General features: G+C 32.1%; 2 protein-coding genes across 4 annotated transcripts in view; both read left to right on the top strand.

Moving 5' to 3' along the window:
* Positions 1 to 16337, top strand: part of LOC120353482 — a 17414-nt gene extending 1077 nt beyond the window's left edge. The window contains exons 2-5 of the mRNA XM_039437288.1: positions 8823 to 8919; positions 9647 to 9748; positions 11646 to 11801; positions 16184 to 16337. Of these exons, the coding sequence (XP_039293222.1) occupies positions 8823 to 8919; positions 9647 to 9748; positions 11646 to 11801; positions 16184 to 16237 (409 nt within the window). The 3' untranslated portion in view covers positions 16238 to 16337. The remainder of the gene's footprint in view (positions 1 to 8822; positions 8920 to 9646; positions 9749 to 11645; positions 11802 to 16183) is intronic.
* Positions 16338 to 16857: 520 nt separating this feature from the next.
* LOC111056584 (organic cation transporter protein) overlaps positions 16858 to 21697 on the top strand; it is a 65500-nt gene continuing 60660 nt past the window's right edge. Inside the window, exon 1 of one of the 3 annotated variants that reach the window (XM_039438320.1) lies at positions 16858 to 17142. In XM_039438320.1, coding sequence (XP_039294254.1) covers positions 17141 to 17142 — 2 coding nt within the window. In that variant the 5' untranslated portion in view covers positions 16858 to 17140. Of the gene's footprint in view, positions 17143 to 17190; positions 17322 to 20452; positions 20473 to 21697 lie in introns of those variants that run through there. The other 2 variants (XM_039438322.1, XM_039438321.1) reach the window with 2 other exon arrangements.

The following is a 21697-nucleotide window of genomic DNA, read 5'->3' as shown; positions in this document are numbered from 1 at the left end:
GGACCTCACTATAGTTGTGTTATGATTAAATAAAAGGACACTTGATATCTTCTATTGTACTTATCATTGTCCGAGCGAAGTAAGTGAGGGTATGATTCAAGTCGACGGTTTGGCATTATTCTCTTAATGTTTGAATGTCTAAATGTTTATATGTTGCGCATTTACGGCGAAACGCGGTAATAGTCTTCATGAAATTTGACAGGTATGTTCTTTTATTTCCTTTGTAATTGCGCTTCGACGTTTATACAAGGTTTTTGGAAATTTTGCATTTCAAGGATAATATAAAAGGAAAAAGGAGCCTCCTTCATACGCCAATATTAGAGTAAAAATCAGACTATAGAATTATTCATCATAATCAGCTGACAAGTGATTACACAGATGTGTGTGAGAAGCCAGTCTATTACTTTATTTCCATAAGGTCTATAGTTTCAATCAGGTACTTGTGGATGACAATACTGCGTGAGGTCTACTGTTCACAGAACTACTATACAAATACTAGTGACAAATACGTAATATAATCTTGTACTTTCAGTAGCCCTATAAAGAATGTGAATATCTACTAGTAGTCTGTGAACTGTAGACCTCGCGCTCAGTAAGTTACATTGACCTGTTGTTATGTTTCTCAAAAATTAATAAATAATTTATCAATTTAAAATGTCTAGAAAAAAACCTAAATAAACATAGAGTTTCTGTCCTATCGTACCGTGACGTGTCGTCCCGGAATGGAGTGTGAGCGCTTTTATCAGGTCTGGCTTCAACTATCTACAACGTTGATGGAGATACATTTTCAAGATATTCGATGTTTTTGAACGGGTAGTATTATAGTCAACTGTCTACTAACGTTGGTGTAAAGATACATTTTCAAGATGTTCGATGTTTTTGAACGGGTAGTATTAAGTCTACTAAACAGCTGATTTATGATAAATTCTATAGTCTGATTTTTACTCCGATATTGGCATGAAGGAGGCTCCTTTTTCCTTTATATTATCCTTGAAATGCAAAATTTTCAAAAACCTTGTATATACGTCGACGCGCAATTTAAAAGGAACATACCTGTCAAATTTTTTGAAAATCTATTACCGCGTTTCGCCGTAAATGCGCAACATATAAACATTAAGAGAAATGCCAAACCGTCGATTCGAATCTTAGACCTCACTTCGCTCGCTCAACAATATTGCACTAAGGAAAAGGACCTTCGCATTACCTGGTATGTTGTCAAAATGAGGTAGAAAAAGAAACACAGTTCACCCTCTCAAGTTTTCACTGATTATGCTGATAATCACACTCTGGTCTGTCATACTGAAAATCTAAAAATAATAACTAATCTGCCACAGAAAAAGATTACCCCACAATCTGTATAATTATTACAATCCAATCTCAATAATTTCCCCTAAGACTCATAATTATTGCGATTCTCCTACAAACTGATAGTTTTCAATCTTTTTCTTGTCTATTTAGGGGTGAAATTAGCTTGTCCTTCCTTCGAAATTAGCTGGGTTTCACCGAAAAATCGGTGGTTCTTCAAATTAACTAGTAGAACTATAAATGAGGTGTATTAGGGGAAATAATTTATACATCTGCTACCAAATTGCATTGTAATCTTGTTTCTTGTCTATTATTAGTGTTTTGTTATCATGTTGGAGAATCCTCTTTAATAAAAGCTAGGGATTTTATAAGGTATGACACTTTGATTTAGTTTGTGATCTTGTCTTGATTAGTGGAGATATTCTGAGGAAACACATAGATCTGGAAGATCTTCTACTTTTTAAAAACATTGTATTTGAGATTTATTTAAAGGTTGAGAGGATGCTGCTTAAAAGCTTCTCATCTTGATATTTTTATGAACTTTTGGAGAAGCTTAGTTAATATAAACTTACAATCTGAAGGAGTCAGACAAGAAATTGTTGACAAATATTTGGAGAAAACGTTTTTCATTCATTGTACGTACAGGAAAGAATCATAAAATTGATTAGAGACTTGTTTCTTTGTGGTTGATCACAACAATGGAAGGTGGACACAGGTAAGATTCAATATTCCATTAAAAAAATTCTGGTGTGGCGCACTCACACAACTTTCCTTGCCGTTATGAAAATTTATATCACCTGACGCTAGTGTTCACGCGCTCCAAGTCTACTATTCAAAGATCCAAGTCAGCTGATGACAGGACAATAACGCTGGAGACACACGAAGTCTGCTATCTCTTCATAGTGAATGATTTAATAGAATCAACAGTTTGCAATTAAAATAATATAATTTTCTCGAATTTCGAGCTTATTTTAAATTTTAGGTAAAAATGTTACTGAACATTAATTGTAGAGATTTTCATGCTCAATCTTCTCCACTTGGAATTTTTTGTTTAAATTGTATCTGAAGCCTGATAATTGGGAATCTAAAATCAAATTTTGCATAGATTGGGCGGAGCTCCTAAAATTTTTACAGATATAGGACTTGTGGCAGTTGATAGAGCTTATCAATGACTATTTTAGGTATAAATTTGATTAAAATAGTTGGAGCCGTTTTCGAGAAAATTGCTAAAACCCTGTTTTTGACGACATTTTCACCATTTAATCTTGAATTGTATTTGATCGAAATTGTTCGTGTCGGATCCTTATAGGGGAAGGACCCCAAATTCCAAATTTCAAGTAATTCCGTTATTGGGAGAGATATCGTGTACACAGACGCATATACACACACACACACACACACACAGACAACACCCAAAAATCATGTTTTTGGATTCAGGGGACCTTGAAACGTATAGAAAACATGAATGAAATTAGGGCACCTTAAATTATTTTGGAAGCAATACTTTCCTACCTATGGTAATAGGGCAAGGAAAGTAATGAAACGTATAGAAAACATGAAATTAGGGTACCTTGAATTTTTTTGGAAAGCAATACTTTCCTTACCTATGGTAATAGGGCAAGGAAAGTAAAAACACAAAAAATGGAAATGAAATTATTATCAACAATAAAAATAAAGAATAATAGAAACTGAGAATTTCTGAATGTAAGGAAAAGAAAAACAGCAATGAATGATACATTAAAGTAGTCACTCATCATTATCCAGACACCAATCAATCAACCACCCGATACCAACCCTCAATCTCATCAATACAATGAGTTAGCAAAAACCTCCCAAGATTGATTTTGAAACGATGCCTCAGGTATGCTGAATCAATGATGTCTCGAGGCAACCTGCTGTAAAATCTAAAACACCGCCGGTTTATGTATAAAACCATTATATATTTTTATTTCTTTCAGGATAACAAACACCCCAATCACAATATAGTCACGACAATTTTCAAACATCTGGCGTTCCTACAACACTATCCCCCCGAATCAGCATCCACTAGAGGCAACTTCATCTATGCAACAATGCTTTTCATCGCTCTACAGCCTGCCATAGCCGTCTGCACGAACTGGCAACACTGGACTTTCAACTCTAGAGTTTCGGCAATTGATAATCTACTATTTTCATTAGGACTTCTATGTGTGTCAACCGATGTCTACATTTTGTCTGAAAAATTGCGTACACTCGTGAATCTGACAAACTCCAAGTACAAATTGTACAGTATAGGTTCGAGAAGGGGAGATTTTTGTGAAAAAATTGCACTCTAAAGACAATATCGGTGCTGGAATTTGTGTAAAAACATTGTCTGGAGACAATTTCGGTGCAAAAAAGTTGTCTGGATACACAGTTGCAGAAAATAAGTTGAAAACCCCCCAAAAGTTTGAAATAGATGGTACAGAAGATATAGTTCAAGAGAAAGTACAAATTTGGGAAAAACTACATCAGAAGAAACTAAAAATATTATAGAAATCTGGTGTGGCGCACTCACACAACTTTCCTTGCCGTTATGAAAATTTATCACCCCGACGCTAGTGTTCACGCGCATCTCAAGTCTACTATTCAAAGATCCAAGCCAGCTGATGACAGGACAATAACGCTGGAGACACACGAAGTCTGCTATCTCTTCATAGTGAATGATTTAATAGAATCAACAGTTGCCACAGTTTGCAATTGAATAATATCATTTTCTCGAATTTCGAGCTTATTTGAAATTTTAGGTAAAATGTTACTAATCATTATTTGTAGAGATTTTCATGCTCAATCTTTTCCACATGGATTTTTTGTTTAAATTGTATCTGAAGCCTGATAATTGGGAATCTAAAATCAAATTTTGCATAGATTGGGCGGAGCTCCTAAAATTTTTACAGATATAGGACTTGTGGCAGTTGATAGAGCTTATCAATGACTATTTTAGGTATAAATTTGATTAAAATAGTTGGAGCCGTTTTCGAGAAAATTGCTAAAACCCTGTTTTTGACGACATTTTCACCATTTAATCTTGAATTGTATTTGATCGAAATTGTTCGTGTCGGATCCTTATAGGGGAAGGACCCCAAATTCCAAATTTCAAGTAATTCCGTTAATTGGGAGATGAGATATCGTGTACACAGACGCATATACACACACACACACACACACAGACCAACACCCAAAAATCATGTTTTTGGATTCAGGGGACCTTGAAACGTATAGAAAACATGAATGAAATTAGGGCACCTTAAATTATTTTGGAAAGCAATACTTTCCTTACCTATGGTAATAGGGCAAGGAAAGTAATGAAACGTATAGAAAACATGAAATTAGGGTACCTTGAATTTTTTTGGAAAGCAATACTTTCCTTACCTATGGTAATAGGGCAAGGAAAGTAAAAACACAAAAAATGGAAATGAAATTATTATCAACAATAAAAAATAAAGAATAATAGAAACTGAGAATTTCTGAATGTAAAGGAAAAGAAAAACAGCAATGAATGATACATTAAAGTAGTCACTCATCATTATCCAGACACCAATCAATCAACCACCCGATACCAACCCTCAATCTCATCAATACAATGAGTTAGCAAAAACCTCCCAAGATTGATTTTGAAACGATGCCTCAGGTATGCTGAATCAATGATGTCTCGAGGCAACCTGCTGTAAAATCTAAAACACCGCCGGTTTATGTATAAAACCATTATATATTTTTATTTCTTTCAGGATAACAAACACCCCAATCACAATATAGTCACGACAATTTTCAAACATCTGGCGTTCCTACAACACTATCCCCCCGAATCAGCATCCACTAGAGGCAACTTCATCTATGCAACAATGCTTTTCATCGCTCTACAGCCTGCCATAGCCGTCTGCACGAACTGGCAACACTGGACTTTCAACTCTAGAGTTTCGGCAATTGATAATCTACTATTTTCATTAGGACTTCTATGTGTGTCAACCGATGTCTACATTTTGTCTGAAAAATTGCGTACACTCGTGAATCTGACAAACTCCAAGTACAAATTGTACAGTATTAATTCGAGAAGGGGAGATTTTTGTGAAAAATTGCACTCTAAAGACAATATCGGTGCTGGAATTTGTGTAAAAACATTGTCTGGAGACAATTTCGGTGCAAAAAAGTTGTCTGGATACACAGTTGCAGAAAATAAGTTGAAAACCCCCCAAAAGTTTGAAATAGATGGTACAGAAGATATAGTTCAAGAGAAAGTACAAATTTTGGGAAAAACTACATCAGAAGAAACTAAAAATATTATAGAAATCTGTACTGATAAGTTTGGACGAGCCAATGACATTGATTCAAAAACAGGAGAAAATGCTTTTGGGAGAGAAGATATTGTTCAAAAGAAAGTGGAGGGTTCTAAAAAACATTACAGGAAAGAACTCTTTGTAAAAGAAAATCTTCAAAAGAAAGTGGAAGGTTTTTATGGTGAAAAACAATTTGGTCAGGTTAAATATGGTGATGAAGATGTGAGGATTTATGGAGAAGAAAAATTTGAAGATAGTCATGGATGTGATGGTAAGGATCAGAATACTAATTATTTTGAAACAGGGAGGAATTTCAATGAAAATGGGGAAGAATCTGTATTTTTCAACAGTTTAAATAGAATAAAAACTACTGAAATGTACGGGAATATTAGCAGCAGTACTAATAATTCTAAGATGAGAAGTATTTTTGGAGAAAAACAAATACATTTGGGGGAAGAAAACTTGAATGGTATAGAACCTGGAGTAACCACAAACATGAATCATTTGAGCGGTGATTATTTTCTGAAGAAGAAACAAAAACTCGTAATTGAAGCCACACTGGAAGGTCTCAAACAAGCTAGAACGTTTGCAAACATCATCACATATTTTTTCATGAGCTTCACTTTGATTCCCTTATCAGGTATTGTCTCCTACCTCCTTCGTCTCAAATCTATTGAGGACCTACCTCTCCCCTTCCTCATCTATTCTCCATTCTCTCTCACTCTAAACATCACAAGTTTTTATGAGTATTTATTCCTGAATCTGGTGGAATTGTTCTATATATACTATACAGCTATACTTGTTGAGAGCGTTCATGTATTGCAATTGTTGTCAATTAATAATTTATTGGTGGAGATGAGATTGTTTCACCTGAATGCTCAGGAAATGGGAAGGAAATTGAGAGTGTGCTAGATAGAGTACAGAATGATGACTTTGGTCTGCGTTTAGCCGTCAGAGAATTGGTGATACACCATCAAACTATATTCAGGTGAGTGTCTCCAATCATTATAGTGAGGTCCACGTTATAATGGCAATGTTTGATTAGAGATGGTATTGCTATCCTTGTCTATTAATCCACAAACCGGATAGCACTATCTCTTTCTCGCTTTGCTCTGTTGCTCGATCGTCTTTTAACAATGTAGAATTATAAACTAACAAAATATTTCAACTTAATTATGAAAATTCATTATGAAATTATTGGAAAATATAATTTCTTTTTAATAAAATATAATTGATTATTTTAAACTGGAATGAACAGTTGATATTACATCAATAAACCTGTATCAGCTAACGTCTTTTGAGGCATTGACAACACAACAGAGGTTCGACAACGTTTTTCTCCTATCTTTCTCAACTGCCATTATGACGTGGACCTCACTATAGTTACATGAACATTTTCACTAAATGAATAACTAAAGAAATATGCAGTTTTATACATTCTGAAACAAATGTTTCAATGAGTTTTCTCAATTATTTTTTTATTAAAATACAAATTCAATAGACTAAAATAAATGTATAAATTTTGAAACAACTGGATTTTTTTATGGAAAACTGGAAGAGAGAGATAGAAAGGAAGCAAATCATAGGAGGAAGAATGATTCAATTAAGAAGGAAATGTGGAAAACTACATTATAGAAATACATATAATATTGAAACTTTAGTTTCATACACTTGTGTAGTGAAAAAAGCAGACTCATAGTCTGATGACACCAGGTAGAAAGGATCGACTAATAATGAGTGCATTTTTCACTACATGAGTGTTTTAAATTTAAGTTTGAGATTTATAGTGGAAAAGAATGTATATATGGTACAACACATATAATATTATAATTTATTATTATTAATCGAAAATCACAATTAAATGCTGTAAATCACCCCGAAGACTTCTGCTAGCTACTGCAAATATTAACTACAGGGTAAATATTTGCAGTAGCAGAAGTCTTCGGGGTAATTTACAGCATTCAATTGGGATTTTCGTTTAATAATAATTATTTATTAATTAGCATTTGAACAAATGCAACTTCCAATTTATTTCCATCAAAAATATTATATTAAATATGATGGTTTCTTGATCCATTCCAAACTGTGATGTATTAACACACTATTTTGGTGTTTCAACCAACGAAATGCAGTCATTTAAGACTGCATATTTTCCTAGTCAATTCAAATATTATAAATGACTGTTTGGCGTTGTTTAGAACATCAAAATAGTGTTTAGCAACATATTCTTTTTACTGCAGTAGCCTATTGCTTACTTCTTTTCCATTGATGGTTACTTAATTTCATTGCCGATATTCCCAAATGAGGTGTATATTTTTTCATGATGAGTTTGTTACCTCTATATACTCTTCTTTAAGGCTGTTGGGTACACTTTTTTTATTGGATAATCTTTTCCAATATAATTGTTGAGATCATAATAAGAGTGAGAAAAAGTGGCAACTGAAATTTTTAAGTGGTCTAATAAGCGAGTTATGGGTAGTTGAAGTGCTAAACTCCGTTTGCTTTCCAGATCATAAACGGTTTCGAATTTTCCATTGGATTTTTTTAATACATTCAGTATAATCATTGGCTTAGTTCTAATACTGTATGCGTTTTTTCGCGATTTATGCCAAAATGAACAAGTTATCGAATTTACAAAAAATGTTAATTTTTATTTATGAACGATATGGGGAATAAAATGTTTCAGTTTAGAAAGATACATTTTTTGAATTTTGAAGAGAAGTTCTGTTAATATAGTCGAAACCGTTTATGATCTGGAAAGAAAAAGGAATTAGCACTCCCATAACTCGGTTATTAGACCACTTGAAAATTTCAGTTGCATAATGATCTTAACAATTATATTGAGAAAGATTATCCAATTTGAATAAAAAAAAGTGTACCAAACAGCCTTATGCCTTAATTGAAAAATTGGAGGCTTAATGAATTTTCTATTTGGAATAGATTGTTTTTCCTATGCGTGGCTTCAGAGGTTCATGAATACAGTACGGTAGTATTATTTCAATTTCCATGTATTTCTATTCAATAAAGACTCCTCAATCAATCCCAATATAATTTTCATCTCTTCCTCGAGCAAAATGCATAACAATTTTGAGGAATAGTGTGCAATATTTCTGTTTTCATTCAATTGATACGATATTCATGAAAATAGATAAATTATCTTATTGATATCAATGTGTGGATAGTGTTACTGTACGTTCATGATTTTATTCTTTATTTCTCTAACAGGAAAGTACGAGAATTGAACAATGGCTCTAATTTTCGAATATTCTATGTCAATTCTTACATATGCTTGCAAATTGTGTTCGGCATTTTCATCTTCATGGTAAGTCTATTGGAACTTCATATTATTCATGAAAGGTTCACTCCTATCCACTGATATATTCTCAATATTGTTCAATAATATATGAGTTATAGGTAGTGTTTAATGATATATAAAGTTATTGTTTAGCTTCAACAAAGTGAAGAAATCATTACAGTAATAAGTACTTGCAATACAACAGTACCTACAACAGTAGCCTACATGCAATAAAACATAACCATCAAGGAAAAATATCGTTTATTAAATTTATTCATTTATTTATTTATTTACAAAGGCAACTTTCCTTTATGATGATATTGTATGATAATACAGTACAAACGTTTCTATTTTTGATGATTTCATGAATGGATCAATAAAGAGATTAATAGCTGAAATCAAGGTTAGGATACATTTTATTTTACCTATATCATACATTGTATTCTAGGTACATTGACTGAAATGAAGCTTGATGAGTAGCTTAATATAAAATATATAAAATGAGAGAGAAATGAAACCTGAATTACCTGTTAAATCTATACTAAAAACCTACTTGATACTTATTATTGTCTTGTCAAAATGATTGTATTTTTATTAATTATAGATAGGCTACTTGTATTATTATTTGTCTCTGATATAACTTTATTGAACAAAATCTGACTCATTTTGTACTTTCTATTGTGTTTTCATGCTACTGTATCGCTATCACTTACTTTATTGAATTTAATGTTCAATTATATTGTTTATCTTACAGAAAGGTGAATTAATATTAAAAATTAAGTATGGTCTAATGGTAATCACAATTGCACTGTGCGAATTTATATTTAGCGAGAACGGCCAGAGGCTACAGGATGAGGTGAGTAGTTGATAATCTATATACTATAATAAAGGAAAGAATTGGCTCATACACGTACGGGATAGGAAATTCACGAATAACGCATCATCACGTCTCAACTATTCAACTGATCAACTAGAAATTTTGAATATTGATTCTTAATTTACCGATGATGGTTGTATAGGCCCAACGTTAGTAGACAGTCTACTAACTTTGATATAGGCCTAATATAACTCTAAATTCTTCTAGATTCCAGTTGGTCAAGTTTCTAATTAGACCTTTGCAAAGCACGGGTTACCCGCTAGTAAGAGAATGAACCAATTATTAACTGTTGATAATTCGTTCTCAGTTCACAAATAAATTTAGAACTTATTCTCCATTTTGAAATCACTTTCCATTGATGTGAGACTTTCAGTTTTGAGGATGAACAATTGATCATTATTTCAACACTGTTGATTACTGTTGATGATACTGTTGTCTGTTGATGAATCATCTTGAAAATGTATATTGCTATAATGATGAAATATATCTAGTTGAAATGATTGAGTAATAGTAATATTGTGACATTTTTTTCTAATTTTTGCTGTAAGTACAAGTTTTATAATGATTGAACTTAATTGATATTTGTTATTGAATATTATTTTTCTATTCAATTTTATTCATTAATTCAAATATAGATAAATATGATGTTTCTTATCACAATTATCTAAAATAGAATAAATCAATAGTTAACAAACTATTTCAGCATTAAAAACTGTTTCAAAAGTAGAATTGAAGAACACATCAGAGATTGGAATAAATAAAATGGGGAATCTAACTTTGCAGAACATTTGATAACAAATAATCACAAGTTCACAGTTAAGGAGAATGTTGAGTTTCTGCATGTTAATAACAAAAGCAGATCTTTGAATATTCTAGAGGCTTTAGAAATAACAAGAGTAATCAAGGAAAATTCCCAGTACGGTATAGTTTAAATGACCAGATTCATTTCAACCAATACAACACTACAAATTTAGTTTTATCATAAAATTGTAAGCATACATTAGTCATTAGTCAATTAATTTATTCAAAGTGCGGTGATATTAAGTGCAAAATTTAACTATAATTTGGTATTTTAATCATTCTAAATTCAAAATTTCTAGCTAATATGTATTTTTGGACAGAACTTTGAACTTTAAATTTCCTCAGTAAGAACATAACCTATTTTTTCGGACATTTTATTATTTATCAAAATTTGGGAACAGAATTGTTTTGGGCTCTGCCTGTTGTTCTATCCCGATCATATTCATATGATTTGTAATTATATCAACGAATAAATAAATAGTTTTTCCATTTACATATTTGTTTTATTATCTTTCACACTTGTTCTCTTGGTTCTTATTTTGTACTGAAAGTAAATTTTATTATCATGGCGATTCTGTTGCTTAAGCCGCCATTTTGTCACACCATTGAGGGGGAGGAGACTGTCTAGCTAGGCCAATGGCAGGCGTTCATGCCCTCGACCAATAGCAGTACTCGCCTACTAGTATAAATTCTGCTGCTCTTGTATTTAGTTTTAGTTTATCAGAGATTGACAATGGTGTAATAACCGAAACCGGTCTTTCTAATTATCAATAAGTCAGTGGTTTTTTGACAATTTCTTAGTCTTTTTCATTCAAAAACTGTAATCAAAGAATTTAATTTTCCTTTCATTAGAAACATAATATTCATGAAAAGTATTTCAGAATATGAGAACAGGGAAGCCTTTGATAGCCTATTTCTCTTCCAAATTCAGATTATCATCACTTGAGTCACCTTTTCCTTTCACTCCACATCACAATTTTCTATTATGAGAATATTGCTCCATGATTGATAATAAAAACACTACATTTTTTGCTTCAATTCAAAAGAAAATATTTTTCTCAATTTTGTTTCACAGGGAGAAGAGCTGAGATTAGCACTATACGAGTGCAACTGGATGGGAAAACCAGCTTGGTTTACAAAAGTCATTCAGATTTTGATGATACGTAACAATAATTTGCCAAAAGTTGGTCTTCTAAACTTGTTTACCCTCAACAGAAATAATGTGACAGTGGTAAGTCTCAGAGCTTTATACTCTCAAATATTTCAAGAAATCTCTATACTTATAAAAGGCTAAGCCCCGACAGACTGAAATCACACACACGCCCAAACTACTGAGCCTAAAAACTTGAAATTTTGCACGATTGTTTATGGTAGCCTGAAAACATCCACTAAGAAAGGATTTTCAGAAATTTGCCCCCCTGAGGGAGCTAGGGCCCCCCCAAATTTTGTACTTTTTAACCGCTCATTGCACAGCAAAGTCATGAGGAACTTTTTTGTTCAGCTACGAAAAAAATTAGATCTATGCAGAAAAATTTCGATCAGGAGCACAGGGGGTCCAGGAGAGGGCATTTTTCGAAAAATTTGATGTAAAATCACACTACAGCTCAGACTAATTGTCCTACAGACTTGAAACTTTGCACAAATATTCTTCAAACATGCTAGACGCGCACTAAGAACGGATTTTGAGATATATTGCCTCTAAGGGTTTCAAAGGATGAAAAAGGGTCCTATTAAGTAAGGTTATGAACATCGTTAGGTGAGTGCCACATGGAATGAAATAATTTATTCATTGACATGTGATATTCTAACATTTATGTTGTAATCATTGGAAATAACAAAATAATATGATAGAAATTCAAAAAAGAACATCTGTTCTGTTATTGCTTTCTACCTGATTCCACTCAACCTCAATAATATTGTTCTGATAATTGATAAATATGTTTAATATTATTATTAATATAATAAAAGTATTGTTTTGATAATCAATATTTTTTCACAACTCTGTTTATAATATGGCGAATGTGAAACAGCTGCATCAAAGAAATTATGTCAACAACATAATATGTTTAGGAAAACCATAGTTTTGAACTTCATTTTCCTGATGCAATGTATAGGGCCAATGTATGGATTATTAATTTTTTAGCTAGAACAGTTTTTTGAGACTGCTAAATAAACGTCTACAGTTTTATCAATGCTGTATCGGCAATACAAAAACGCATGCAGTTAATATGTCTTTAAATAAAGGTGTTGACATTCACATGAATTAATTATTCTCTACCATTTTATTTTATTACAATTTCAAAATTATTCGAGCCATGATAGAATTATTGACTCACTGTAGAGTCAGTCAAAAATTTTAATATTGAAATGAGGGGTATTTTGGCAAGCTGAACAAAAAATAAGATCCTATTTTTCGATATTTCCTCAAATGAAAAATGAGTTTTGTGGGTTGTCAAAACTCCCCCTGAAAGGGAAACTATTCAACTTATCCCATCGTTTAGTAAATTAACAATGATTTCTGCGTTGAATAACATGTTTCTTGCCAACAAGAATCGAACTCTCTGAATGGAGGTAGAATGATAAGGTTGACAACTTTCAGTTCTGTTGTTTTAACATTTTTTTTTTAAATCACTTTCAAAAAGTTCATGTAGTACCTACTATTGTGTTCGAGAAACTTCTGGGGCTATCATAGTTTCACAACTATTCTGTTCCACACTCCTATCTCTTGCAGTCATTAACCATATCTATAATAAAATAAAGAGTTGGCTTATACATGTACGGGATAGGAAAATTATGTTTGACGCATTATCACGTCTGAACTACTGGACTAATCAACTTGAAGTTTTGCATATAGGCTAGATTCTTAATTAACCAAGGATGGTTATAGGCCTATTTTCAATTCTTCAAAATTTCATCACGTCAAGTTTTCAGATTATCAATTTTGAAAATAGATCCTTGCGAAGCACGGGTTCCTGCTAGTTTATCATGTGAAGTCTATTACTAGTTAGTGAGGTCTACGTTATAATGACAGTTTTTGATTAGCAATGGTATTGCTATCCTTGTCCTCTTCCTCTCCACCTTTTTCTCTTTTTCTCATTCTTTTCACCCCTCTTCTTATTTTTGCTCTCCTCTCACACACTGTTCTATTTCTCTTTCCCCTTAATCTTCTATAGTGAGGTCCACGTTATAATGGCAGTGTTTGATTAGTTTCCTTGTCCATCATTCAACAAAGCGGATAGCGCTATCTCTTTCTCGTTTTACTCTGTTGCCAGATCTTCTTTCAACAACGTAGAATTGATTATTAATTAATCAACATAATATTTCAACTTAGTTTTTCAAATTCATCATGAAATTATTGAAAAATATAATTGATTATTTGAAACGAGAATGAACAGTTAATATTACATCAATAAACCTGTATCGGCTACCGTCTATAGAAGGCATTGACAAAGACAGAGAATCAGCAACGTTTTTCTCCTATCTCTTTTCACTGCCATTATAGCGTGAACCTCACTATAGTTAAGTGTGTAGCGTGAATATTTATGTTGTGGAACTCTTACTGAAGAGACTTGCGAAAGCATGACCCTGTGAAATAATATTTTTTTTAAAGTAAAGTGGATTTTATTTATTCGTGGAAACAATAAATCATGACAACATTTTATGACAACATTTCGTTTACTATAGCTTATGTTTACGTTTAATAATATAGTTCACGTTTACTATATTTTTTGACAACATTTCGTTTACTACAGCAGTTGGTTTTTCGGTATTCTTGTATTATGTTGCATTCTTAACTGGTTTCTTATATGATACTCTAGTTTCTTATATGATATGATAAGTTTCGTTGAATTTGGAAAAAATTCGTACAATCAGTTACCAGTTGAAGTAATTATATGAACTTAATATTAGACAGTTCAAAATTTGTGTGAAGAATATTTTATTTGACTGCTGTCCTTACCGAATAAATAATTTGATTATGTAAATTAATGTAAGTTTGATCTGTGATATATTGATCTTGTTGAATTTTCTTATTGCCTGTATGTTTTTGACGATGTCTTACATCTACCTTTATACCTAAGTCTGCATCCTTTACCCATAATATGGGATCGATGGCGTCAAAAACATATAATACACGAAACAAATATACATAAGGCTTGTTTAGCAAGACAGCATTTCCGACAAATCATCACTTACATATTCACCGACACTTTAGCATGCCTTGCTTTTCAAGTGCTTGGGTACAACTCTTTCGAACGCTCTTAAATCCAACTGTTTCACTCCTGCAGGCAGCCTATTGAAGTATCGCAATGCCGAACTCATGAAGCACACCTTTTGTTCCATTTGTCATGTTCTGATAATAAAAGAGTCTTGGTAATTTCCAAGTTTGAAGTCATGACCAATTTTCTGTGAAGAATAACAATCATAATATAATTGGTTTCAATGTTTGCTTTCAGGTGATCAGAGGTGCCTATTCTTATTTTAGCCTACTGAACAATATTTCTTCATGAAATAATATTCATCTTGAATGAGATATGTCGTATTGGAACATGCTGGAGTATCTTATTATTTATAATGTCACTAATTTGTATAATGTGTCACGATTAAAATTGTATTAACTGGATTTTAATGTAAAATCGTTTTAATTCAAGATCGCTCATATTATTCATTTGTTACGTCACAATATTTTTGCTTAGTCTTTTCTTTTCCATATTATTATAATTTTTCATAAATATCTGACAAAACTAGGGGACATAGTAAAGTAGTAGAGCCTCCAGAATTTTGATATAAGTGTTGGTGTCAAGACCTATTTTATAATAAATAGTGCCAAGACCAGCAATATTTTATTAAAGTTTCATAGTTGTGGAGAAGGAGAAAGTTCTAAGTTCAAACCAATTATTGTTACTATTGAGAAAATATTTCAACAAAGATAAAACTCCAATCCAATAAAAGTCATGGAATTATTTTGCCATTTTTGAATGATTGCCTTGAATCTACTTACGCTACCATCAATTTATATATTCAAACTGTTAATTTTCACTCACAAGCACTTATCTGATCTGAATACAATTGCTGATATCCACACTTATAACACCAGAGGGAGGAATAAACTGTCTTTGAGACAACACCGACTGCATCTGTACGAGAAAATGCCCTCTTATATTGGAGCTAAATTGTTTAACGACTTACCTACCGAGCTGCAGTCCTTGTCTGATATAAAAATTTTTAAGAGTAAAGTGTATAAATTCCTGGTTTCACAAGCCTACTACAGTGTGAAGGATTTCAGTGATAGAAGGTAGCATAGTTTGTAGGTAGGCCTACTCTAGTCTTCCATGTGTGTTTTTTATTGTGTATTTATTATTGTTACTTATTAAGACCTGACGTTATTCAACTGTATATTATAAAGTGTACTGTGTTGAATAAAAAGATTATCTTATCTTATCTTATCTTATCTATTGAAGTATCGCAATGCCGAACTCATGAAGCACACCTTTTGTTCCATTTGTCATGTTCTGATAATAAAAGAATCTTGGTAATTTCCAAGTTTGAAGTCATGACCAATTTTCTGTGAAGAATAACAATCATAATATAATTGATTTCAATGTTTGCTTTCAGGTGATCAGAGGTGCCTATTCTTATTTTAGTCTACTGAACAATATTTCTTCATGAAATAATATTCATCTTGAATGAGATATGTCGTATTGAAACATGCTGGAGTATCTTATTATTTATAATGTCACTAACTTGTATAATGTGTCACGATTAAAATTGTATTGACTGAATTTTAATGTAAAATCGTTTTAATTCAAGATCGCTCATATTATTCATTTGTTACGTCACAATATTTCTGCTTAGTCTTTTCTTTTCCATATTATTATAATTTTTCATAAATATCTGATAAAACTAGGGGACATAGTAAAGTAGTAGAGCCTCCAGAATTTTGATAAAAGTGTTGGTGTCAAGACCTATTTTATAATAAATAGTGCCAAGACCAGCAATATTTTATTGTTAGTAGTATAATAAGTAAGTAAGTTTCATAATTGTGAAGAAGGAGAAAGTGTTAAGTTCAAACCAATTATTGTTTCTATTGAGGAAATATTTCAACAAAGATAAAACTCCAATCCAAGAAAAGTCATGGAATTATTTTGCCATTTTTGAATGATTGCCTTGAATCTACCGGCATTTCAAAATGAGCGGTAGATCTTTTTAGTTCAATACTTGTCCGCCAGGCGCTATTCTGATAAATACTATCAGCTGATGAGCATCTAACAAACATAACCTTTTGTGTCGTCTGTTATGAAATTTTCCAATGCTTGTTATGTGCTTTCAAATGTACACTTTTGAATGATCCAAAAAGCCGTTTATCTCAACCTATAATAAAGTAATGAAACATTAGTATTGCCAAAATGGCAACACTTATCAATTTATTGGGTAGCTCGCCAAAAATGTTGGATTCAAACCAACTTAATTCAGTTGTACAGAGTTGAAATAGATTTTCAATTTCAGTTCAATGACTGGCATTAAAATAATAATTAGAGCTTCTGACATCTCGACGAAGACCTTCAATAATTCATGCAAGTCTCTTTTATTACCTCTAATAACTAGCATTTACTCAGTCACTGCTTGGTAGCTTGTACTCTAGTTGATTTTGTGCGCATTTTTAGGTTAGTTTTTTGAGTGTTAGTGCTGTAGAACTTTGAAAACTAATTGATTGATGCTATATTATTTTTGATAATACAAGGATACTGGTAAGGTAAGCTTCAGTAACTGGCAAAATTTCATTTAAATTCATTTAATATGATTGTTTCAGTTATGGAAATAATTGGCAAAACTCCCTTATTAAAACATCATTTACGGTATTCTTATCACTGAAACAATTTTTTTCATTTCAAATACTATGAATTATAACAATAATTTACTAGATTGTTGATAGTTCCTTCTATAAGCTGTATTGTATACATTGTACACAACCATAAATACAAAATAGAACGTTGAAATGTATTTAATAAATGCTTGAATAACATGCCAGAATAGATTTGTCAATGATTGCCAAATAGTAGTGAATAACTCACAAAAAATTAGAAGAAATATTTATTTGTTGGGAATATGAATTCAACAATCAATAGATTGCCAGTATATATTGTGTTATAAATAGTTTTTTTACATTGTAGAAAGAAAGAGAAACATTCATACATAGACCACTTGAAAATAAAATTATACTAGGCTACGGTATATATTATTATAATATAGTAGAATTTTGTATAAATATTCTCAGATTCATATAACAAACATGACTCTACCGTACGTGTCAATATATTTAAATGGTATTATCTTCTCTTGTACGCATTTTTTATTAAATTTCTATTTTTTTTTTAGTTATGATGACCATAGAAAAAACAGAAGACATTCAATTTAGCGTAGATAATGTGGTGAGAGAAGAAACAAATGGATTAAAACCGAACTCAAGCCGATGAAGCAATAAAAACTAAAGTTGTACAAAAATACATCCACATATTTATTCCTTTCCTCATTCAGCTTCTTGCATTGCATATTTGCATTATTCTTAAAATATTTATTTTGTATTGCTGTTTTTGTGCAGTAGGCCTTTTCAGATCTAGCATAGCAAATAAACGTACAATCTTCTTGACTTTCTCTCCTTTTTTTCTCTTTATCCTTCTTCTCTTCGTCTCTCTCCTTCTTATTTCTTCTCTTATTCTGCTTTTCTACTCCTTTTCACTTCATGCTTCTTTTTTCCTCCTTCTCTTCCTCTCCTCCATTTTTATTTTTCTCCCCCCTTTTTTCTTTTTCTCCTTCTTTTCATTACTCTTCTTATTTTTTTTGCTTCTCCTTCTCACTCACTGTTCCTTCCTCTTCTTCTACTAGTTATTGTACTCCACGTCGCCTTTCTGTGAGTAGCAACAGAAAACAAATTAAATAAAAAATTTGCAAACAATAGAAAAATTCTGATGAAGTTGTTTTGAAAATCAATTTATAATGTTGTAAATGACTGTATTTATTTATTTGTAGATACAATCACAAATCAATAAAATATGATTAGGAAGGAACAACAGGCTTAGCCCAAATCTATTCCATTCCCAAATTTTGATAATAATTATCATTATCATTAATAATTATTAATAACATGACCAAAAAATAGGTTATAACTGTACAATACAAGAAAATACTCATTTCAACATTGCCCAGATCAAATTAGAAATTGAATAAATAAATAACGAATTAATAATGTACAACAATATTGACAGCATTTGGCACGAATCTTTTAATTTTGGCACATGTTTAAAGATTTTCAACTTTTGGCGGTTTTTCATTAAGATTGTATTCATGAACATTGTGACACATAGTCTGCCATGTCAAAAATTGATGTTGAGAATTGCTCTGTGCTTTATTTATGAATCAAACAATATACAAATTTTTAATTGTTATCGAATTTATTGTGTTTGTTATAGTTTATTTGTTCGATTGTGCTTTATTTTTGTTCTATTTTTACTCTTCAACTCTTTTTATTTACAAAATCTGCGCCTCAATTTACTATTGCAGCAAGTGTATAGGGACCGGTTTTGGATGACAATTGTTGAGCAATTGTCATGATTGGCATTGCTTTGATTACTCTATTCATTCCCCATCTTCCTCTTCCTTATCTATTCTCCTTCTTTCTGTTTCATTCTCTCATTCCTTTCCTATTATTCTCTTCTTCTTCTACTCATCCTCCTCTTAGTCTTGTCTTTCATTCTTATCCCTTTTCTGTCTTCTTTTATGTTTCACTCTCTCACTCCTAACACTCTATAGTGAGGTCCTCGTTATAATGGCAGTGTTTGATTAGCAATGGTATTGCCATCCTTGTCTATCATTCAACAAAACAGATAGCGCTATCTCTTTCTCGCTTTTGCTCTGTTGCCAGATTGTTTTTTAACAATGTAGAAATATAATTAATTAACTAAATATTTCATCTTGATTATGAACATTCATTATCATTGAAAAAGATAATTTCTTGCTTGATAAAATATAATTGATTATTGACTGAGCGAAGTGAGGTCTAAGATTCAAGTCGACGGTTTGGCATTTCTCTTAATGTTCAAATGTTTAAATGTTTATATGTTGCGCATTTACGGTGAAACGCGGTAATAGATTCTCATGAAATTAGACAGGTATGTTCCTTTTTTAATTGCGCGTCGATGTATATACAAGGTTTTTGGAAATTTTGCATTTCAAGGATATAATAGAAGGAAAAAGGAGCCTCCTTCATTCGCCTATATTAGAGTAAAAATCAGACTATAGAATTATTCATCATAAATTAGCTGATAAGTGATTACACAGATGTATGGGGAAGCCAGTCTATTGCTGTATTTCCATAAGGTCTATAGTTTCAATCAGGTACTTGTGGATGAGAATACTGCGTGAGGTCTACTGTTCACAGAACTACTAGTTTTAAACGAGAATGAACAGTTAATATTACATCAATAAACCTGTATCAGCTACCGTCTATAGAAGGCATTGACAAGACAGAGGATCGACAACGTTGTTCTCCTATCTTTCTCCACTGCCATTATAACGTGGACCTCGCTGTACACTCCATGCTCTTCTCTTATATTTCATTGTCATTCTTTTCCTCTTCTTCTCCCAATTCTCTTCCTCTCTGTCAATTACTCTTGTCTTTCATTCATATTCTTCTACATTCTTCTTTTATGTTTCATTCTCATTCCTTTTGATTTCTATCTTTTATTTCATCACTTCTCTCTCATTCTCTCTCTCTCTCTCTCTCACTCTATCTTTCTCTTTTGCCTAACCACTTGAAGAGGTCCATTCTCGGGACCTTTGCATTGATTAGGTAGTCTTGCATTGGAAGCTGAATTGAACTTTTGTGATTGAATTATAGTATCTGACATGTGAGTATAATTTTGTGCTGTGTGTGTGTAGCTGTTGATAATCGTATGTATTGTAGTGGTAATTTTGATGATAGAATCATCTTCTAGTATGTAGTCATGAATTTCTTGCATGTTGGAAATCAATTATGCAACTAATAGTTTATCTTGAATACTAAACTGAAAGTAAAAATATTCAACATTTTTGACCGAGCGAAGTGAGGCAACGGTTTGGCATTTCTCTTAATGTTTAAATTTATAAAGTATTAATAATGTTTATATGTTTTTATGTTGCGCATTTACGGCGAAACGCGGTAATAGATTTTCATGAAATTTGACAGGTATGTTCCTTTTTAAATTGCGCGTCGACGTATATACAAGGTTTTTGGAAATTTTGCATTTCAAGGATAATATAAAAGGAAAAAGGAGCCTCCTTCATATGCCAATATCACCGTAAAAATCAGACTCTAGAATTATTCATCAGAAATCAGCTGTCTAGTGGACTATAATACTACCCGTTCAAAAACATCGAACATCTTGAAAATTGTATCTTTCCATCAACGTTGTAGACAGTTGCAGCCAGACCTGATAACAGCGCTCACACTCACATTCCGGGACGACACGTCACGGTACGATATAGGACAGAAAGCTCTATGTTATTTAGGATTTTTTCTAGACATTTTTAATTGATAAATTATTCATTAATTTTTAAGAAAACATAACAGGTCAATGTAACTCACTGAGCGCGAGGTCTACTGTTCACAGAACTTCTAGTATATCATATATTCATCTGTAATATATCATCTATAATAAAGGAAAGAACTGGCTTATATACGTACGGGATAGGAAAATTATGTTTGACGCATCATCACGTCTGAACTACTCAACTGATTAACTTGAAATTTTGCATATAGATTCTTATTAAACAGAGGATGGTTATAGACCTATTTTCAATTCATCAAGATTCCACTCGGTCAAGTTTTCAGTTTGTCAAATTTTAAAATAGACGTGGAGCACGGGTTTCCTGCTAGTTAATAATAATAATATAGTGATGCCCACGTTATAATGTAAGTATTTGATTAATCAAAATTAATCAAATTGATCAGATTAATCAAATTAATTAAGTATTTTATCAATCAACAAAGCAGATAGCGCTATCATTTTCTAGCTTTGCCAATATAGTTTTCAACAATGTAGAATTATAATATTGATCAACAAAATTTTTATCTCAATATATTATTATGAATAT

The sequence above is a fragment of the Nilaparvata lugens genome, chromosome 11, assembly GCF_014356525.2.
Source record: "Nilaparvata lugens isolate BPH chromosome 11, ASM1435652v1, whole genome shotgun sequence".
NCBI classification, from domain to species: domain Eukaryota; kingdom Metazoa; phylum Arthropoda; class Insecta; order Hemiptera; family Delphacidae; genus Nilaparvata; species Nilaparvata lugens.
Note: the sequence above shows the minus strand (reverse complement) of the source record. Positions and strands in the feature narration are given on the sequence as shown.